Raw genomic sequence first — 15,572 nt, 5'->3', positions numbered from 1 at the left:
GGGTTCCAACCCTCCAACACACCTGGTGTAATATCTGCCCTCATGTGGCATCCCATCAGGCCGACTGGCCCAGAATGCTTTGCAAGTCCCGTACGCCTCAGTCGGCTCCCTTGTCAGAGGTGTTACAGTAGCCCAGGAAGCCACATAACGGGGTCTCTTCCCACTGGCAGAGTTATAGCAGGAGGAAAATGGGGAAGGGAGGAGTGTGAGAATGAGAACTAGGGGCAGAGCCAGTGGTTGGGCTAAAATAACGGAGATTTGGTAAGTTTCTAGGTGAACTGTTGCCCTCTACTTAAATAAATAAATAAATAAATAAATAAATGGAGATATCCTATCTCCTAGAGCTGGAAGGGACCTTGAAAGATCATCGAGTCCAGCCCCCTGCCTTCACTAGCAGGACCAAGTACTGATTTTGCCCCAGATCCCTAAGTGGCCCCCTCAAGGATTGAACTCACAACCCTGGGTTTAGCAGGCCAATGCTCAAACCACTTGATTGAAACAGAACAGTCCAGTGGATATCATAGACCATGTACTGCTAGCCATGAACGAATGGCAATTCTCCCTTGAGTGGAGATGTGGGGACAGGGGCATGATTTTAGAGCAAATAGGCCTGAGGTCTAGGTCAGGGACCGAGGCAGAGGGACCACAGTGCTGCAGCTGTGAAGTTTCAAGCAGCCGCCGTGACCTCTCTGCAACTACTTGCTAGCAATAGATCCACTGCAGTAACTAAGACAAACTTTTGCCCCCCAAATGGCTCAAGCGCCGAAGCTGCGTGAGACATCACAAACGTTTGGGTGACTTTTTGGTACCTCTGCACAGCTTAAGGCCGATCCAGCCACAGGTTTTGTACTGGTTTTTGGATGGTATGGCCAGGTAACTGATGGGAACAAGCAGTCGTGACACTAGCACCCGTAAAGCAGCATGGCTGTGTCCCCAGTAAGGTTTCCAAGCTGATGTAGGTCAATCAGTACAAACACTGGCTCTGTCTCCACTGCATTGTAAACGCGGGTCTGGACAATTGCTGGACCCGGGTCTCACCACTATGCTAATGCGTCCACACTGCACTGTGCAGCCTTTCTGACTCGGGTCTGTGGTTTGAGCTGGGTCCCCACTGCAAAATGACAGGGCTTGGACCTGAATTTCGGCAGGACTCAGGCTGAAACCTAGGGTGACCAGATGTCCAGATTTTATAGGGACAGTCCTGATATTTGGGGCTTTTTCTTATATAGGCTCCTATTACCCCCCCACCCCGTCCCAATTTTTCACACTTGCTATCTGGTCACCCTACTGACACCCCACCTCACTAGCAGGATCCAAGTCAGGCTGATTTGTGTGTGGACAGAAGTCAGACTTGGGCTCAAACCTTAGTCAGAACCCACACTTGGACGTGCAGTGCAGACATACCCTCTGTGTCTAAAGCAGCCCTTCGTTTCTTTTGGCAATGGGACTTCTCAGGTCCCAAAGATTTCCAGCCCGTCCCCCAGCTTGGCTCAGCATCTCCTGGTGCCAGTCAACTGGCTGCTCAGAGCTGATTGGGTGCAAGCAGAACAGATGGCTTTGCTACCTGCTAAGGTACTTCCAGGGCCCCCACGACCCACAGTATCTATCTTCAACGTATTTCCTCTCAACACCCTGATGAGGTAGAACAGTGCTGTTATCCCCTTTTGAAAGCCAGGGACCGAGGCAGATGGACCCCAAGGTCCGGATCCTCAAAGGTATTTCAGCACTTAACGCTCAACAGGAGAGTTAGGGACTTAACTACCTCTGAGGGCCTGGGCCTTAGTGACTTACCCAGCAAGAGGCACTGTGGCCTACTGCTGGTGCTGCGACCCACAGGAAGCCTGTTGTCGAGCCAGGAATTGAATCTTTGTCTCCCTAACTCCACACAAGTGTCCTAACCATAATGTGATCCTTCCTTACTCTAGAAAACTTGAACTTGCTGAATGTCAGTGCTGCTCAGATTCAAAGGCCACACCCTGTCGCCAGGAGCCACCCAGTTACCATTGCTAAGCTCACACAGTTAGATTTACTGCCGTACTTGGGGGACTCTTCCCTAGATCTGGTTTCTGAATCTCTAGCCTGACAAACCCCAGCTCCTGCAATGTGAACACATCTCGAGGTCTATCACTGTGCAGGAGCAATAACTGCTTTGTTCAGCAAGGGTCCCTACGCAACAGCAACCAGCAGAGTAAATGTATAGCAAACAGGCAAACCTGCAAGGGTAGAGATTTGCAATGTCAACAGGCCTCCACTTCGCAGGGCTGCTTCTCACTCCTATTCACTACCCATCAGCGTCTCCCTGATTGGCCATCTTATTGCAACCGGGTGCTGTGGAAATGGACTGCTATTGCTGTAATCAGTGGGCAAGGCCACCACTTCTAGCAGAGGCAATTCTTCAGGCTGGCCTGGCTGCTGCTGCTGAGGGGCAGCTTTAGCCACAAGTGAGCTGTGTTCAAAGGTCAGAACATTTGGTTATGGGTCTGCTCAGGCCTGTGGCCCCTTTTAAAAGCCAAAACACTTTTAAAAAGGAGATACGGCTCATCTGGACCTTGCCACGGAGAACCACCTGTGACACTGAGCAATGACGGTGGGTGACATTTTCAAAAGCACCTAAGTGACTTTGGAGGCTAAGGCTACATGATAGACTACTGCCAGCACATCTGTCAGTCAGGGACACGAGCAGATGTGATCCCTGACCAACATCATTGTGCCAGCAGCAGAAGCTGCTAGCATAGACCCAGTTATATCAGCGTAGCTTTTACCGGGATAGCTTGTTTCACTCCTGGGGGATGGTGGCGGTGGTTTTACTATTAAGCTGCAAAACACAGCTTTACCAGTATGGCTGCATCCACACTAGCCATACTTTGTCAGTTTAAGACCCTGGTATAATAAAGCGCTCCTCATGTAGACGTAGCTGAAGTCAGAAGCAGGCTCACAAATCACGTGGGTGCTTTTGAAAATTTAAACCTCTAGCTTGATCTATACTCAAAAAGTTTTGCAGCCATAGCTGCGCCCATTACAACAGGGAAGAGAGAAATTCACACCCATCTGTTAAATCACACCACTGTTAAACCAATCACACTCCTACCTGTTAAAGCTATGCCCGCAAATGCCCTAGTGTAGACTCAGTTATATTGACAAAAAAGTCCCTTTGCCAGCATAGGTTTTTTTGTTTTGGAAAAATCTCTTTGCCCATATAAGCTGCGCTTCCACAAGGAGGGTTTGCGGGTATAACTGCACTGGGCGAACCCTTTTGTACGGAGACAATACCTTTGGTCTCCTATGGAATTTGCCATGACAGTATTTTTAATTTGATCGTTTGTGACCACGGTTGCATGCAAGCCCCATGGCTGAACAGGACATACCCACTTGCATATGTTTGAAAGGCATAACTAGCAGGAGGAAGAGATGTATAAACTAGTACACCACTCTTCTTTTTGTCTGCTGGTTATTGCATCTTTAGTGTCCTCAGTCCCTTTTGCTGTAGGTCTATTGAACTGCTGGCTCTTCTTGTCAGTTACATGCCCCACTGGAAGTGCTCTGCATATGCTAACCTTCTCCCGGCTTCTACTTAAACTCTTTCCAAGCCATGGCCTTCAGTCTGGTTCCTTTTGGGTACAGGGAAGACCAATCCTTCCATACACTTTCCTCCAGTACCTCAACATGGCGTAACAGAACAGGCCATCAACTTCTGCAAAAACAGCTGCTGGAATCTGGCTATTGGCTTATTTCTTAATTCTGAAGTTTGGTCACATTCTTTGGAGGCGATGGACCCTAAGATAAATCAATACATTTCCAGGTAATTATGAAGCAAGAGCACACTCTAGTGGCCAGTTAAAGAACATACACGTATGTTTAATTTACTATCATTTTAGGGATGCTTATGCTCAAATAAATTTGTTAGTCTCTAAGGTGCCACAAGTACTCCTGTTCTTTTTAATTACCTTGTGTTTCAGATGCCAGTTCCATCTGGCTGTCTGCATTGGAGGGAAGGATGTTGCAACTTGCAGGGTTAAAGGGGTTGAACATCTCGGTAGTCAGACACCATGCTGAAGATGACACTAGAAACACTAAGAATGATCAAAGCTTCTGGGTTTAAAAGTGAATATTTGCTTTATACTCCTAACAAGGGCTTCCAAAGATGTCAGCTAATGGCACATTTTCATGCATTTAAGGTAGATTGTGTAGTGGTGAACTGGCTGCCGGAATTTAGAAAACCTTCATATTACAGCAGTTTGGGGAAATGAAATAAGTAATGTAGTTGGAATTTTTGTACTTCTTTTACTACTCTAGAACACGTGTTTATATCGTGACCCTCTCCTGCTTGACCTGGCAAATCATGATCTTGTGTTTAATGGTCTGTCACTATGAATGACTGCGGTATCTGAACGACCAGAATTGTCGTTAAACAGGCTATGACCTGATCCCTATGGGAGTCAAAGGAATTCTCACCTCCTATTTTACTCCATGAAGTGCACAATTGCCCAGAAGCATTATGGGAGGTTTATTTCATGCTCTTAAGCATCAGATATTGGCCAGTGCTGGAGGCAAGATACATGAAATGATAAACTAAGTCTGATCAGGTATGGCTAAACTATGTCCCATTAGCTCTTCACTGGAGGATTAATAGGAGAGAAATGGACTGTGAGGGAGGCAAGCCTTGTTGTCCATATATAAGCTGTTTAAGAAATTCAACTGCTATAAATTTTCTTCCTAAACCATAACGTATGCCATTCATACAGCAAAAGTGATACCTCACACATTCTTTTTTGCCTGTAAGCATGTAGACTAATGGATTATAAAACTACCAGGATACTTTATTTAGAGAATACTTTATTAGTTTCTGTAATCAAACCCATGTAAATAAGACCTTACATATTTAATACAGTGTATTACCCCTGTACAAATGGAAAAAAAATTAAGTTGAACATTTCTAGACCAATATGGCTGTTAATTTCTGTACAATGCCAACTCACAGTACAAGTGGGATACTTTTTTCCAAAGTTGACATCACAGCTAAAGTTTCCAAAAATTCAAATTATATATATATTTATATAAAAAGATAACCAATAGCGATTCACTAGGCATCAATAGCAGCAACAGCCTTTCCAGCTTCTGCAGTCATCTGAACAAAATTATACACATTAGACTTTCAGCATACTTCCTTCCAAAAAGTAAAAAAACAAAAAATCCCAGAAAAAAACAGCAAATTCTGTTACTGATGTGGTACCTGGTGCCTTTTATTAGCTTCTCAATCATTGTCTGGAAGAAAACATTATTAAAAACAGCTCTGGTATAGCACAGTCACTACTACATATCATAAGCAGGTACAGGATATCTTACATTCACAGAAGTATCATACAGTACTGTCCTACAGCTATAATAATAGAGGATACAATTAAAAAGGCATTATTTGACTTGATTTCTACTTTCCAGCACACAGTGGGCAAGGAGGTGGTGCGATGCAGTTCTGACGTAAGAATGCACCTTTTTAGATAAGGTTCTCTTTACTCTGATAAAGTTTCTCTTTAATCTAGCAGCACAGTTCTAAGTGCTCATTGCTCTATACAGACAAAAGCTGGAAACTGGTTAAAGACTACTGGATTCATACAAGGATAGCCAAACAGAAGTGAACAGAACTCATTTGACTATTAATGCAACTAGGCTTTTAAATCCAAGGGGTGAATGTCTGAGGGGGTATGGGTGTAGAGAGTAGCGTGTGTGCCAAGCGACACTTGACTGTCGTGAGCTAAATACATCATCATATCAAACAAAAGCAACAGCAGTCAAACACTGCCTTTTTAGGGAAATTTGACACAATGTCAATGTCACTAATTGTGTTCTATTACTTTAGATACCATGTGGTGAAGGATAAGCTACTCTAGGTGACTTGCCAATTATATTAATTCCCATTTCTTTATTGCAAAACAGCAGCCTCAAGTCACTAAAGAAGTAAAAACAACACACCTTACTCTGTCCAGCACTGTCTTCAGACTGCATGATTGGAGAGAGACAGCTTATAAAAGATGAAATAGCAGCTGAAGAACAGCAGAGCATGAATAAAAGAGTATTCATCCTCCCAGCTCTTCAGCCTCCTTCTCCCCTGCTGTGCTATTTCCCATTATGTATCTGGATGGCATACAGATGTATATGTCAATATACGCACATACACTCTACCAAAGGCAGACCTCATGCTATGTTAGAGAAGCTGCAAGCCCAAAGAGACTGCGAGCTTTATTGGACCTGCAGCTGTTTATGTCTGTCAATGCCAGTAGCGTCTATCTCCCTTTATACGGTTTGGAGCCATGAAGGGATAGAAGACTATTGTTTTGCCCTTTGGGCTACGGGTTCACGCTGCTGTCATATCTCACCCCACCCTGCCCCCCAGCTTCATAGAAACACAGTCTAAGATTTTGTTTCTTCTGTCTTGATTGCCTGAGGTTTGATTGGTCCAGTTCTAACAGGTTTTGTGGTGGCAGCAGGCGCAGGGGTGGGCTTTTCCTCCACTTTGTCCTGGCAGACCCCTGAGGAATCCGTCATTGCCTCAGCAGGTTTGCTTCCACTTTCGTCCACTTTTTGAGCTTTGCCTCCTGTTGGTTTGCTCGGTTGTTGCTGCTCAGAAAAAAACCTGTGTGTGGACTGAAGAACCTCTGCTCTCTGTTTCGCCTTAAAAAAGGGAAAACAACACATTTACTGATAGACCGTTAAGATAAAGGTATTTATTTCTTGTGGCGGTTACATTTTAAAAAGTTTCATGACCAATTAGATCGATCAGGATTTCCCCAAAGGGCAACATCTTGCTATGCTTTTAGTTTCTTCCCCAAACACCTTTTCCATCTTGGAAACATTTTGCTGACCTGGATCCCACTAAGTCCAAGATCTATTTTTAGGGAATGTTTAGAAACTCTGAAAACTGCAAAAAATCTTCAATTATAAATAAGTGTTAGACATCTCAACAACATGCAAGCCCTTAATGTAAGTGCCCCTAATACATGCCCCCCCAGCCTTGCCTGACGCTGGGAACTTTGACATTGTCACCCAGTTGCTCTAGTACTATTGTGACTCTGTCAGTACTAACAAGGGTTGTACAAGTGCAGACCAGCTTTTTGTCATTGCATCTTCTAGACTTGTTCTGAGCAGGGTTACGTGACAGCGGCAAAATGTTGGCAACTGGCCAACACCAACCATTCCACTGTCACTAGAGCAACAGTGGGAGAATTTCAGAAAGTCTACAGTGCCAATACAGCCATAATGTCCTGATTCAAATTCTCCCCACACCTGAAGATCTCCCACCACTCCCCTCACAATACACAGAAGCTGTTGCCTAGGTTGGGTTAATTACGGTTTCTCTCAGGCTATAGATACACTCTACAGCTTAGTCAGTATAAGCTATGTTGCTCCAGGGTGTGAATAAGCCACCATCCTGAGCGACATTAAATTACACTGGCTTACTGTGGACAGCAGGAGAGCTTCTTCCAACCGACACAGCTACCACTGCTCGTGGGGGCTGGAGTAATTAAGTCAATGCGAGAGCTTTCTGCCATTGGCTTAGAGAGTCTGCACTAGCAGCGCTACAGCGATAGCCTCAGGTACTGCCATTTTCCCAGGCTTACAAGGTATGTAATTTAAGCCACTTGGTCACACGGTGCAAACTGCAACTTTACCCTCGCTCCTTTCTCTGCAAGGAATAGCACTATCCCGATTAACGCATGATTCTATAACCCTTATTCACACTGAGCAGCACTCATACAAATGCCCACTAAAGTCAAGGGACTGCTCATGTAAGTGCTACTCAACTCCAGTAGGAGTTGCACTCCTCAGGCCCTCTGCAAGCAAGTCCACTGTACAACACAAAAGTAATATGCTATCAAGAATGCTATGCATTTATAAGCAGGACCCCAAAGCACTCTGAACATGAATTAAGCATCAATACTCCTGTGGATAGGTATTCTATTGATTTTACAGATGGGGCAGAGACAGATTGCCTTCCCTCCGTGTAAGAATGGGAAAACAACCCAAGAATCCCAGCCCCCAGTCTACTCTACTGTAATGACTAACCAACTTTTCATGCAAGTAATGCAACCAACATTAATATTTATTACTGATGGACCAACGGACTGTGGAAATAGTTGCATTTTAAATGAAGCAGCATGGGGACTTAAAACTCCTCTGTGCAGATTTGTTTGTTAGCTAAATCAGGATGTCTGAATGCTTTAATCACAAGTGACAAGGAATGACAGCAATGAATGTGAAATAATCATTTAAAGAATGTATATGGGGAAGTAGAGAAAAACAAGACTATGTAAGATTTATGTTTGCTGTCTTTTGAGGGCAAACTCAGATGTGACTGGCCTAATTTAGGAGCAAATTTTATAGACGGATTAAGGACTAGTCAATTCTGGATAACATTAAGCCTAATTTGTTAGAATTTTGGACTAGCTGTAGCCCTATATAGGTAATTACTTACAAACTAAAAATATCTACAATTTAAGTGAAGGACAGTGAAAGTAACATCTCCCAAAAAGCCTATTTTTTTTTTAAAAAAGCTTGTTACATTACTTCTACACCCAGACACTGGAAATGGCAACACAACTGAAGAGTTCCTTTAGATGAAGTGCTATCCCCATGGGTAACTGATTCTGCAGAATACATGCAGATGTGTAAAGTGTATTATAATCTTATGGTGTCCCCACACAGACTCCCTGTGCCATTGCATCTGCTTCAGGAAATATCTTGCCTCAGCATGAAGGGTCCCAAAGTGCTTTACAAGTTTTTATATATGTTGATTCACATCATCTACTACTGAAATGCAGCCACCTCTTGGGTGGAATATGCCAACTGTTGAAACAGTTTATAACAGGAACTGAGAAATAGGGAAAATATAATTCGGCCACATTACCAAAATTGGAAGTTGGCCAGTACACTTGGGGCTCATCTGGCTACACTTCCCCCCCCCCACAAAACGAAACAAAACAAAGGTTATAAGAGACTTTGAGTGACCACTAATAGTCAGGACCTTGGGTTTTACATCTCATTCAAAAGATGCAGTCTCCTGAAGCCTAAACCTCAGATTTCCCTCAAGAATGATAATTGTTTCATGGAGCCATTGGTCACAAAACCACCTGAGAATGGAAGCCTGCTGCCAATCACTATAGTTGCAATTCTTTAATAAAAAAAAATTAAAAGGGGTGTGTGTGGGGGGGTAGTTTTAGTTTTTAGTCTCTACTAAGACATAAGGCCTGGATAAAGTGGTTAAGGGTCCAGAGGCATCGTAAGACATGGTTCATAGACACATTTTTGCCCTATGAGCTGTCAAGACTGAACTGGTGTTAACAGCACTGCTGTTCAAAATACTAACCTTTATGTCTTGTTCAGCCTTCATCGTAGCCTGGGCCTGATTGCCTCTGACTCCAGATAGTGATACACAAGGACCTCTGGCTACATGCTGTAAACGAGGGTGGCTCATAAGGCCTGTGGTCAGCTGAGGTGGCATCTGACTAGCCAGTGCCATTGGCGGCCTCTGAACAGGCGCTGGGAAGGTGTTAGTATGTGGGGCTCTTACCAATGGAGGGATCAGGTTAGGCTGAGAGAGAATCTAAGTGGGGGAAAAACAACAACAACAACAACAAAAAACATTTAGCCATTAGAAAATTGCCAACTAGATCATATGTTGGCTTCTCCTTAGAGGGGGAAAAACATGCCTGCTCTGCCATTAAACTAATGTCAAGAAAGTAGGGGGATTTTTTTCTCTGTTAAGACAGGCCATGCTTGGATTCTAGGAAAAAACAGAACCCCCAAAATGATGCTGTTGTGCTTAAAGTGCCCTAACAACTCAAAATTCTACATAAAAAAGTGGGGGAACCCCCCCCCAAATTAAGGCATGTTACCCTAGCAAGGCAGCACCTAATGCATCACTAGTGAGAAATTTCTCCCTGCACCTGGCAGCATTTAGTGAACCCTTCAATCAATCAAAAAAAAAAAAACAAAACAAAAAAACAGACACAGAGATCCTTAAGTCAAACATTCTGAAACCAAACAGACGAATCCCAAAGAGTCCTTATCCACAGCATATATCATTTTCTCTCCAGTGGCTCAATGACATCCAGTTATAATCTGGAACAGTTACCTTTTTTAGGTGTTCACTGGAATTTTTTTAAAAATAAATCATACTTTGGAATACTTCAGAACTGCATCTCAGACAAACGACTAGGAATCTGCTTAAGTTTTTAGAATCTTAAATATGCACTGGGACCCTTCGGAGATACTAAGTCCCCCCCCCCACTCCCCTATAGTAGTGTGTATAGAAATGAAGTTGTCTGGAGCTGTGTGGGGAAGCCTGCAAGGCACCTACCTGTACTAGAACTACTCAACCTAATGCTATTAAGTGCCTCACTTTCAGATGCGCCGATGTCCCTGAAAATTAAAATGCATGAAACACCAGAAACCCTGCATTAACTAGCAAGGTTAACAACAAGTTTGCATTTAACTTGAATTCAGTTGCTTGATACACAACATTTTTTATTAAATTTAGGGCTTATACTTTTAACCCACCAAAATAGAAACAGTGCCCACAGGTGAGTAGAGTTATAAAGTCACAGGATTAACTGAGGTATAGAAAAGCAAGTTTGCTTTCAGGAAGCCATCAGTTTCCCACCTGGGGTGCGAATTGTGCAGGAAATGGCTGTGTCATTCTCACAGCAGCAGCTGCTGACTGAAACTGCTTCTGGTAGACAATGCTGTTCATTTTATTGGACTGGTTGTTAGGACTTGTAGAAGCGGCCCTTGAAAAGAAACCAACACCAATTAGAATCAAGACATTGCTATCATCACAAGGATGCTTTTGTAATTAGCACCTCCCAGCTGAAGTCTGAGCTCAAAGGAAAACTAGTATCAGATATTCCCTAGCAACTATCATTAGGATCCTCAAGGCAAATGAAGCCAGAGCGGTAGCAAGTTAATATGGCAATCCAAAGGGGAAACAGTTGGGAGTCAGAATTACTGAACAGAATGAGCAACAGAACACAGAAGGAAAGTAAATGTTTTGATCACAGACTTTACCTGGTGCCCCCACTATAAACTATCTCAGACTCAGTAAGCAAGACTGTTTGCTGTGTGTGGCCAGGTCCTCCTCCTCCTCCCCCCCCCCTTTTTTTTTGCCCATTCCACTCCCTTTGTATTGTCTGATTCAGATCCTAGGCTTCTCAGCACTGGGGCCTGTGACATGCACCACATACACATGCAGGCAGTTGATGCTCCCTAATTGTTTCCATTCTGACCTTTTCTCTTGCTCATAGCTTTCTGAAACTTTTGTTTTCAGGCTGAAGTTCTCCAGGTGTGGGATGAATTTTTTTTAGTTTTTGTGAGAAGAAAAACCATGTCTCTCCATTACCATTTTTTCTGTAACATTTTGAACAGCCAAGCCGAAACAGATGAAGTTTGAAAGTTGATTTTTTGACAATGCAACAGCCTTCACCGAGGAATAGTGCATGGCCTCGGTCGTGAGGAAATGGGGTTTGATTTGCTTTAAATATCATATATTAAACATGTGCAATATATTTTTGTTAAGATTGCTACATGAGCACTGATGCAGAGCGTGTGCGTGTGCACAGCTAAACTAAGTCACCCGAATTGTTTTATTAGTTTAAGTCAGTTTATTCCTACAATTTTCAACCTGAACAAGTTTAAATTATTACAACTCCGTGGCTCTCTGGGGTCTTCCAGCCCATCTGCCCGCTGGCCCAATGAAGATGAGTGGGCCCGAGGCCTCCATCAATATACCTTGGATTCTACTAAGGTGTCCAAGAGAAGGGATCTCTGCAGTAGTCCATAAAGTGCATGGGACAGGGCATTTCAGTAATTTCTCAAATATTTCCTGATTTTACACATTAACTGCCTTTTCTTTGCAACCCATCAGAATATTGGTGTCATGAAGACAGATGCTCCAGATGCTTATTTTCTCCCTCCTCACCCCATCAAAATCTTCTTGCAATGAAAAACTGGAATTTCCATTCAAAATCTGTATTAAACACTGAAAAAGTACAATTCAAGGGATATTGTCAACTCGAGTAGTCCATTTTCTAACTACAGAAGGTACAAAATTTTCAGTCCAATTACCATAGTGGAAAGAAGCTACTCACAAATTTAGATGGCTTAGAAAACTGTGTAGCTAGTATTTTCTCCTTTGTATAAAGCAACTAGTTTCTATCTTGCTGAAAAGACCTTAAGCTAAGCAGGGAACTGAAAATCCCTTGAGAGTCTCTCCCCTCATCCCTATCAGGAAGGTTTCAGGAAATAATATTAAAAGGCCGCTCGATCAGAAACTGGAATTATTCAATAAAAATCAGAAATGTCAAAATTAAAGTTGCACTTCAATGCTGAAGGCTTAAATGTTTTTAATTTAATAGGCAAATGCTCAAACATAGTACTGTATACATTTTCCCCATGACTCTTAGGATACACATGAACTATTAAATCAATAATTGTATAAGAAAAAAGATTACTAACATGATGCTGAACATTATACTCTTAAACTTGTAAGAAAAAAATATGGTAGTACTGTATTTAATACAATATAATTGAAGACCATCAAACGCGCACACACACACAAGGGGGAAGAGCAAGTGTGTGCATATGCACTTAGCTCTGGCATTTCCCAATTGAGTACGTAATTATGAAATAATATACATACATTTATAGGTCCAATCCTATAGTCTTGATGCAGCCAAAACTCCCAAGCCTCTCAATGGGAGTTTTGTCTGCTTCAGAACTGTCACATGAGTAAGGATAGACAATTACAAAGATACAGGCAATGAATCAGTACTGTAATCACAATTTTTTTATTTCTGAATAAAAACAAATTACCTTGTGTTACACACAAAAAAACAAGAAAGCAGAAATGCTCTTCGCACAAAACCCTAAAACAGTCCCAGACAACGGATTCTGTACATAAGCATCTTAACACAATTATTGTAATCTAATAGAATATTAAGCTTCAGTGACTGAAACCAAGCAGGGATTTTGGAAGTGAAGAATAGAATATATATGGCAGGTTAATTACCTGCCCACTAAATTTCAGCTATCTTGATGTCAACAAGCTATGTACCAACATGTGTGGATGCATTCAGAACCTCTATAGCCACAATATTATACAACAAACAAAAAAACTTTGGGATGATTTGAGACTATTTAAAAAAAAATCCAAGTAGTTAGATATTAAGGGCACATTGAGACTAAGTGGGCTCCATTCAGAACCAGACTTTTGCCCTTACAGGCCATACATTCAGCAAAGACCTAGGTAGTAGCACATGCCTGCGTCAACACTAGTGACATTAGGTTTTACAAATGCTTGGGACTAAGATATACTTATTTCCAGGACACAATCAGAATATGTCAATACAAAAATGCTTTGAGGTTGTTCACCAATTGACATAACATTGGGGATCCACCTGAGCTCCTACATTGCATTAAGGGGGAAAACCACAGTCAAGTAAAATGGAACAACTAAAAGAAATATAACCTCCTGTTAAATAAAGCGCACAAAACACTGAGGGCTGATACAGGTGAGATGTCCACATTGTGCAAAAGTGAATCTGAATTACAATTCATTTGTAGTCTTCTTGTATGTTTACATTCCTCTGAAATCTTCAGAACTTGCTAGCTCTATTTCTGCATTGTTTTTTAAAACATTTTAGTGCCTGCAATTCATTGCCGCCTCAGTTTCTGAAAATATACCCTTCTCCTTACTCCAGATGCAGTCAGTCTGAGTTACAATACAATCTATTTCAGGCCTAGTAACTGGAAAAAAAAACCTTTCCAGAACCAAAACCTCTTCCTCTCCTGGAAGTGTAATGGAGAGGTACAGTCTGAAGTCATTACAATCTTCATCCCCTGTATGTTGAAGGAGTGGAAAATCCTACTGGTTCTTAGTAATTTCCAAATTTTCACATACCAGAAGATTAATATGAAATAAAGAGGGTCCTCTCCTTTTGCTACTTTTGAAATCTCTGGCCTGATGTAATACCAATTCATGTAAGATTTCTTAAATTCAGTTGTTCAGATGGACAATAAAAAACCCACAAAGTACTTCAGATTTTTCATTAACTCCTAGTAGCCATAGATAGTTACAGTATGTCCTGTTTTCTAGCTTTTTCTATTAAAGGCTTTCCCCTCAAATAACATTGTGAGCAGTCTCAAAAAGCGGTGTACCAGCAACATAAATCTCAACTTTATTAAATTTTCCTGCAAAATCTGCTACACTTTTCCCTACATCAGCCAAATAAACTTGCAAGCCAGTCTACATACTAATTTCAGAGTTTAAGAACAGTTTGTAAATCCTGCACTGAAGTGAAAGACTCCATCAGAGTTGCTGTCATTATGTTTACTTTCTAAGGCGTGGGGTTTTAAGAAGGGCTTTAGTTTATGCCCTAGGTAATGATGACAACCTTCAGTGCAGGTAAGAGAGTTCTACCCTTAAATTGAATAGATTCTAAAACCTATCCCAGTGCCATCCCAAAGTCTTTTCTGTCACTAATGTGTGTCTTTTCGCCACTATGCTCCCAGGAATCACTTCTAAAAACTGTTCAGTGTCATTTCAATTTCATTCACAAATTAAAAAAAATAATCTTCATGTTTCAGGGCAGTACCCTTCTGGCATAACCGTTAGCGGACCTGATGACATACTGTAATGCTGTACTAAGATTGTTGAGTGTTTAAGCATTATCACTTTGAAGTATTCATAGCCTTCACCCTCCCCCATTAACATTCATCTCTTTCAAAGAATTGATTGGTCGTGCATGAGCAAACAGCTAGTTACAATACTTAATATAGAATTGATTTTATATGAAATTCTGAGCTTAAAAAGGCTCATTTACCGGAAAGGACTGGAGGTTGGAGTGGTACTTCTACCAGTAACTGGTGGAGTTCCTGGTTTAACATCAATGCCGCTTCCAAAGGCCTTAAGATCCATTTCTGACATCTGGAGAAAAATTATTAACAGCAGTTTAGCCCAAATGCATCACTTGTGGTTTAACACAAGTGCATCACTTATAAGGACAATCACAAATAGCCCATTCTATCCAGGCTGCTATTACGATGGGGGGAAAAAAATAGTTGCTTGCAACCGAAGAACATCCAAGCACACGGCTGTCCTTCCCTGCATGCAATTACTCCTCATGACAGGGAAAGAGGTTACTCACCCTGTGCAATAATTGTAGTTTGAGATGTGTCTCTCTATCGAAGCTCCAACTTTAGGTAAGCATGTGCCCTACGTGTCTCCGATTAGAGATTTTTATTAGCAGTGTCCATTCAGCCTGTGCACGTGCTACCGATTTCCTCAAGCCCCATGCTGAGGCTATATCAGGCTGTACAGGTGACCCGCCCTCAGTTCCTTCTCCATTGCTGAGTCTCAGAAGGAAACTTTGAAGCAGAGGGAAAGGAGGATGGGTAATGGCGCACCCAGAAGGGGACACATCTCAAAAAAGAAGTTACTCACTCTGTGCAGTAACTGTTATAAGTAGTGTCCCTATGAGTGCTCCACTTCAGGTGGAGCAGTAGCCTCATCAAGAGGGGGAGGC

General features: G+C 42.2%; 1 protein-coding gene across 30 annotated transcripts in view; it reads right to left on the bottom strand.

Annotated features, from left to right (window-relative positions):
• Positions 1–4,813: 4,813 nt before the first annotated feature.
• The window catches only part of PRRC2C (proline rich coiled-coil 2C), a 121,733-nt gene continuing 110,974 nt past the window's right edge, over positions 4,814–15,572 (bottom strand). For 22 of the 30 annotated variants that reach the window (XM_065554667.1, XM_008162853.4, XM_065554673.1 and 19 more), the window contains 4 exons: positions 14,871–14,974; positions 10,655–10,781; positions 9,359–9,595; positions 4,814–6,666 (listed from right to left, as the gene is read on the bottom strand). In XM_065554667.1, the coding sequence (XP_065410739.1) occupies positions 6,406–6,666; positions 9,359–9,595; positions 10,655–10,781; positions 14,871–14,974 (729 nt within the window). In that variant the 3' untranslated portion in view covers positions 4,814–6,405. Of the gene's footprint in view, positions 6,667–9,358; positions 9,596–10,654; positions 10,782–12,355; positions 14,975–15,572 lie in introns of those variants that run through there. The other 8 variants (XM_008162858.4, XM_008162859.4, XM_065554678.1 and 5 more) reach the window with 5 other exon arrangements.

Source organism: Chrysemys picta, chromosome 8, assembly GCF_011386835.1.
Source record: "Chrysemys picta bellii isolate R12L10 chromosome 8, ASM1138683v2, whole genome shotgun sequence".
In the NCBI taxonomy this organism is placed as follows: domain Eukaryota; kingdom Metazoa; phylum Chordata; order Testudines; family Emydidae; genus Chrysemys; species Chrysemys picta.
This window is presented reverse-complemented; position numbering and strand designations above follow the sequence as displayed.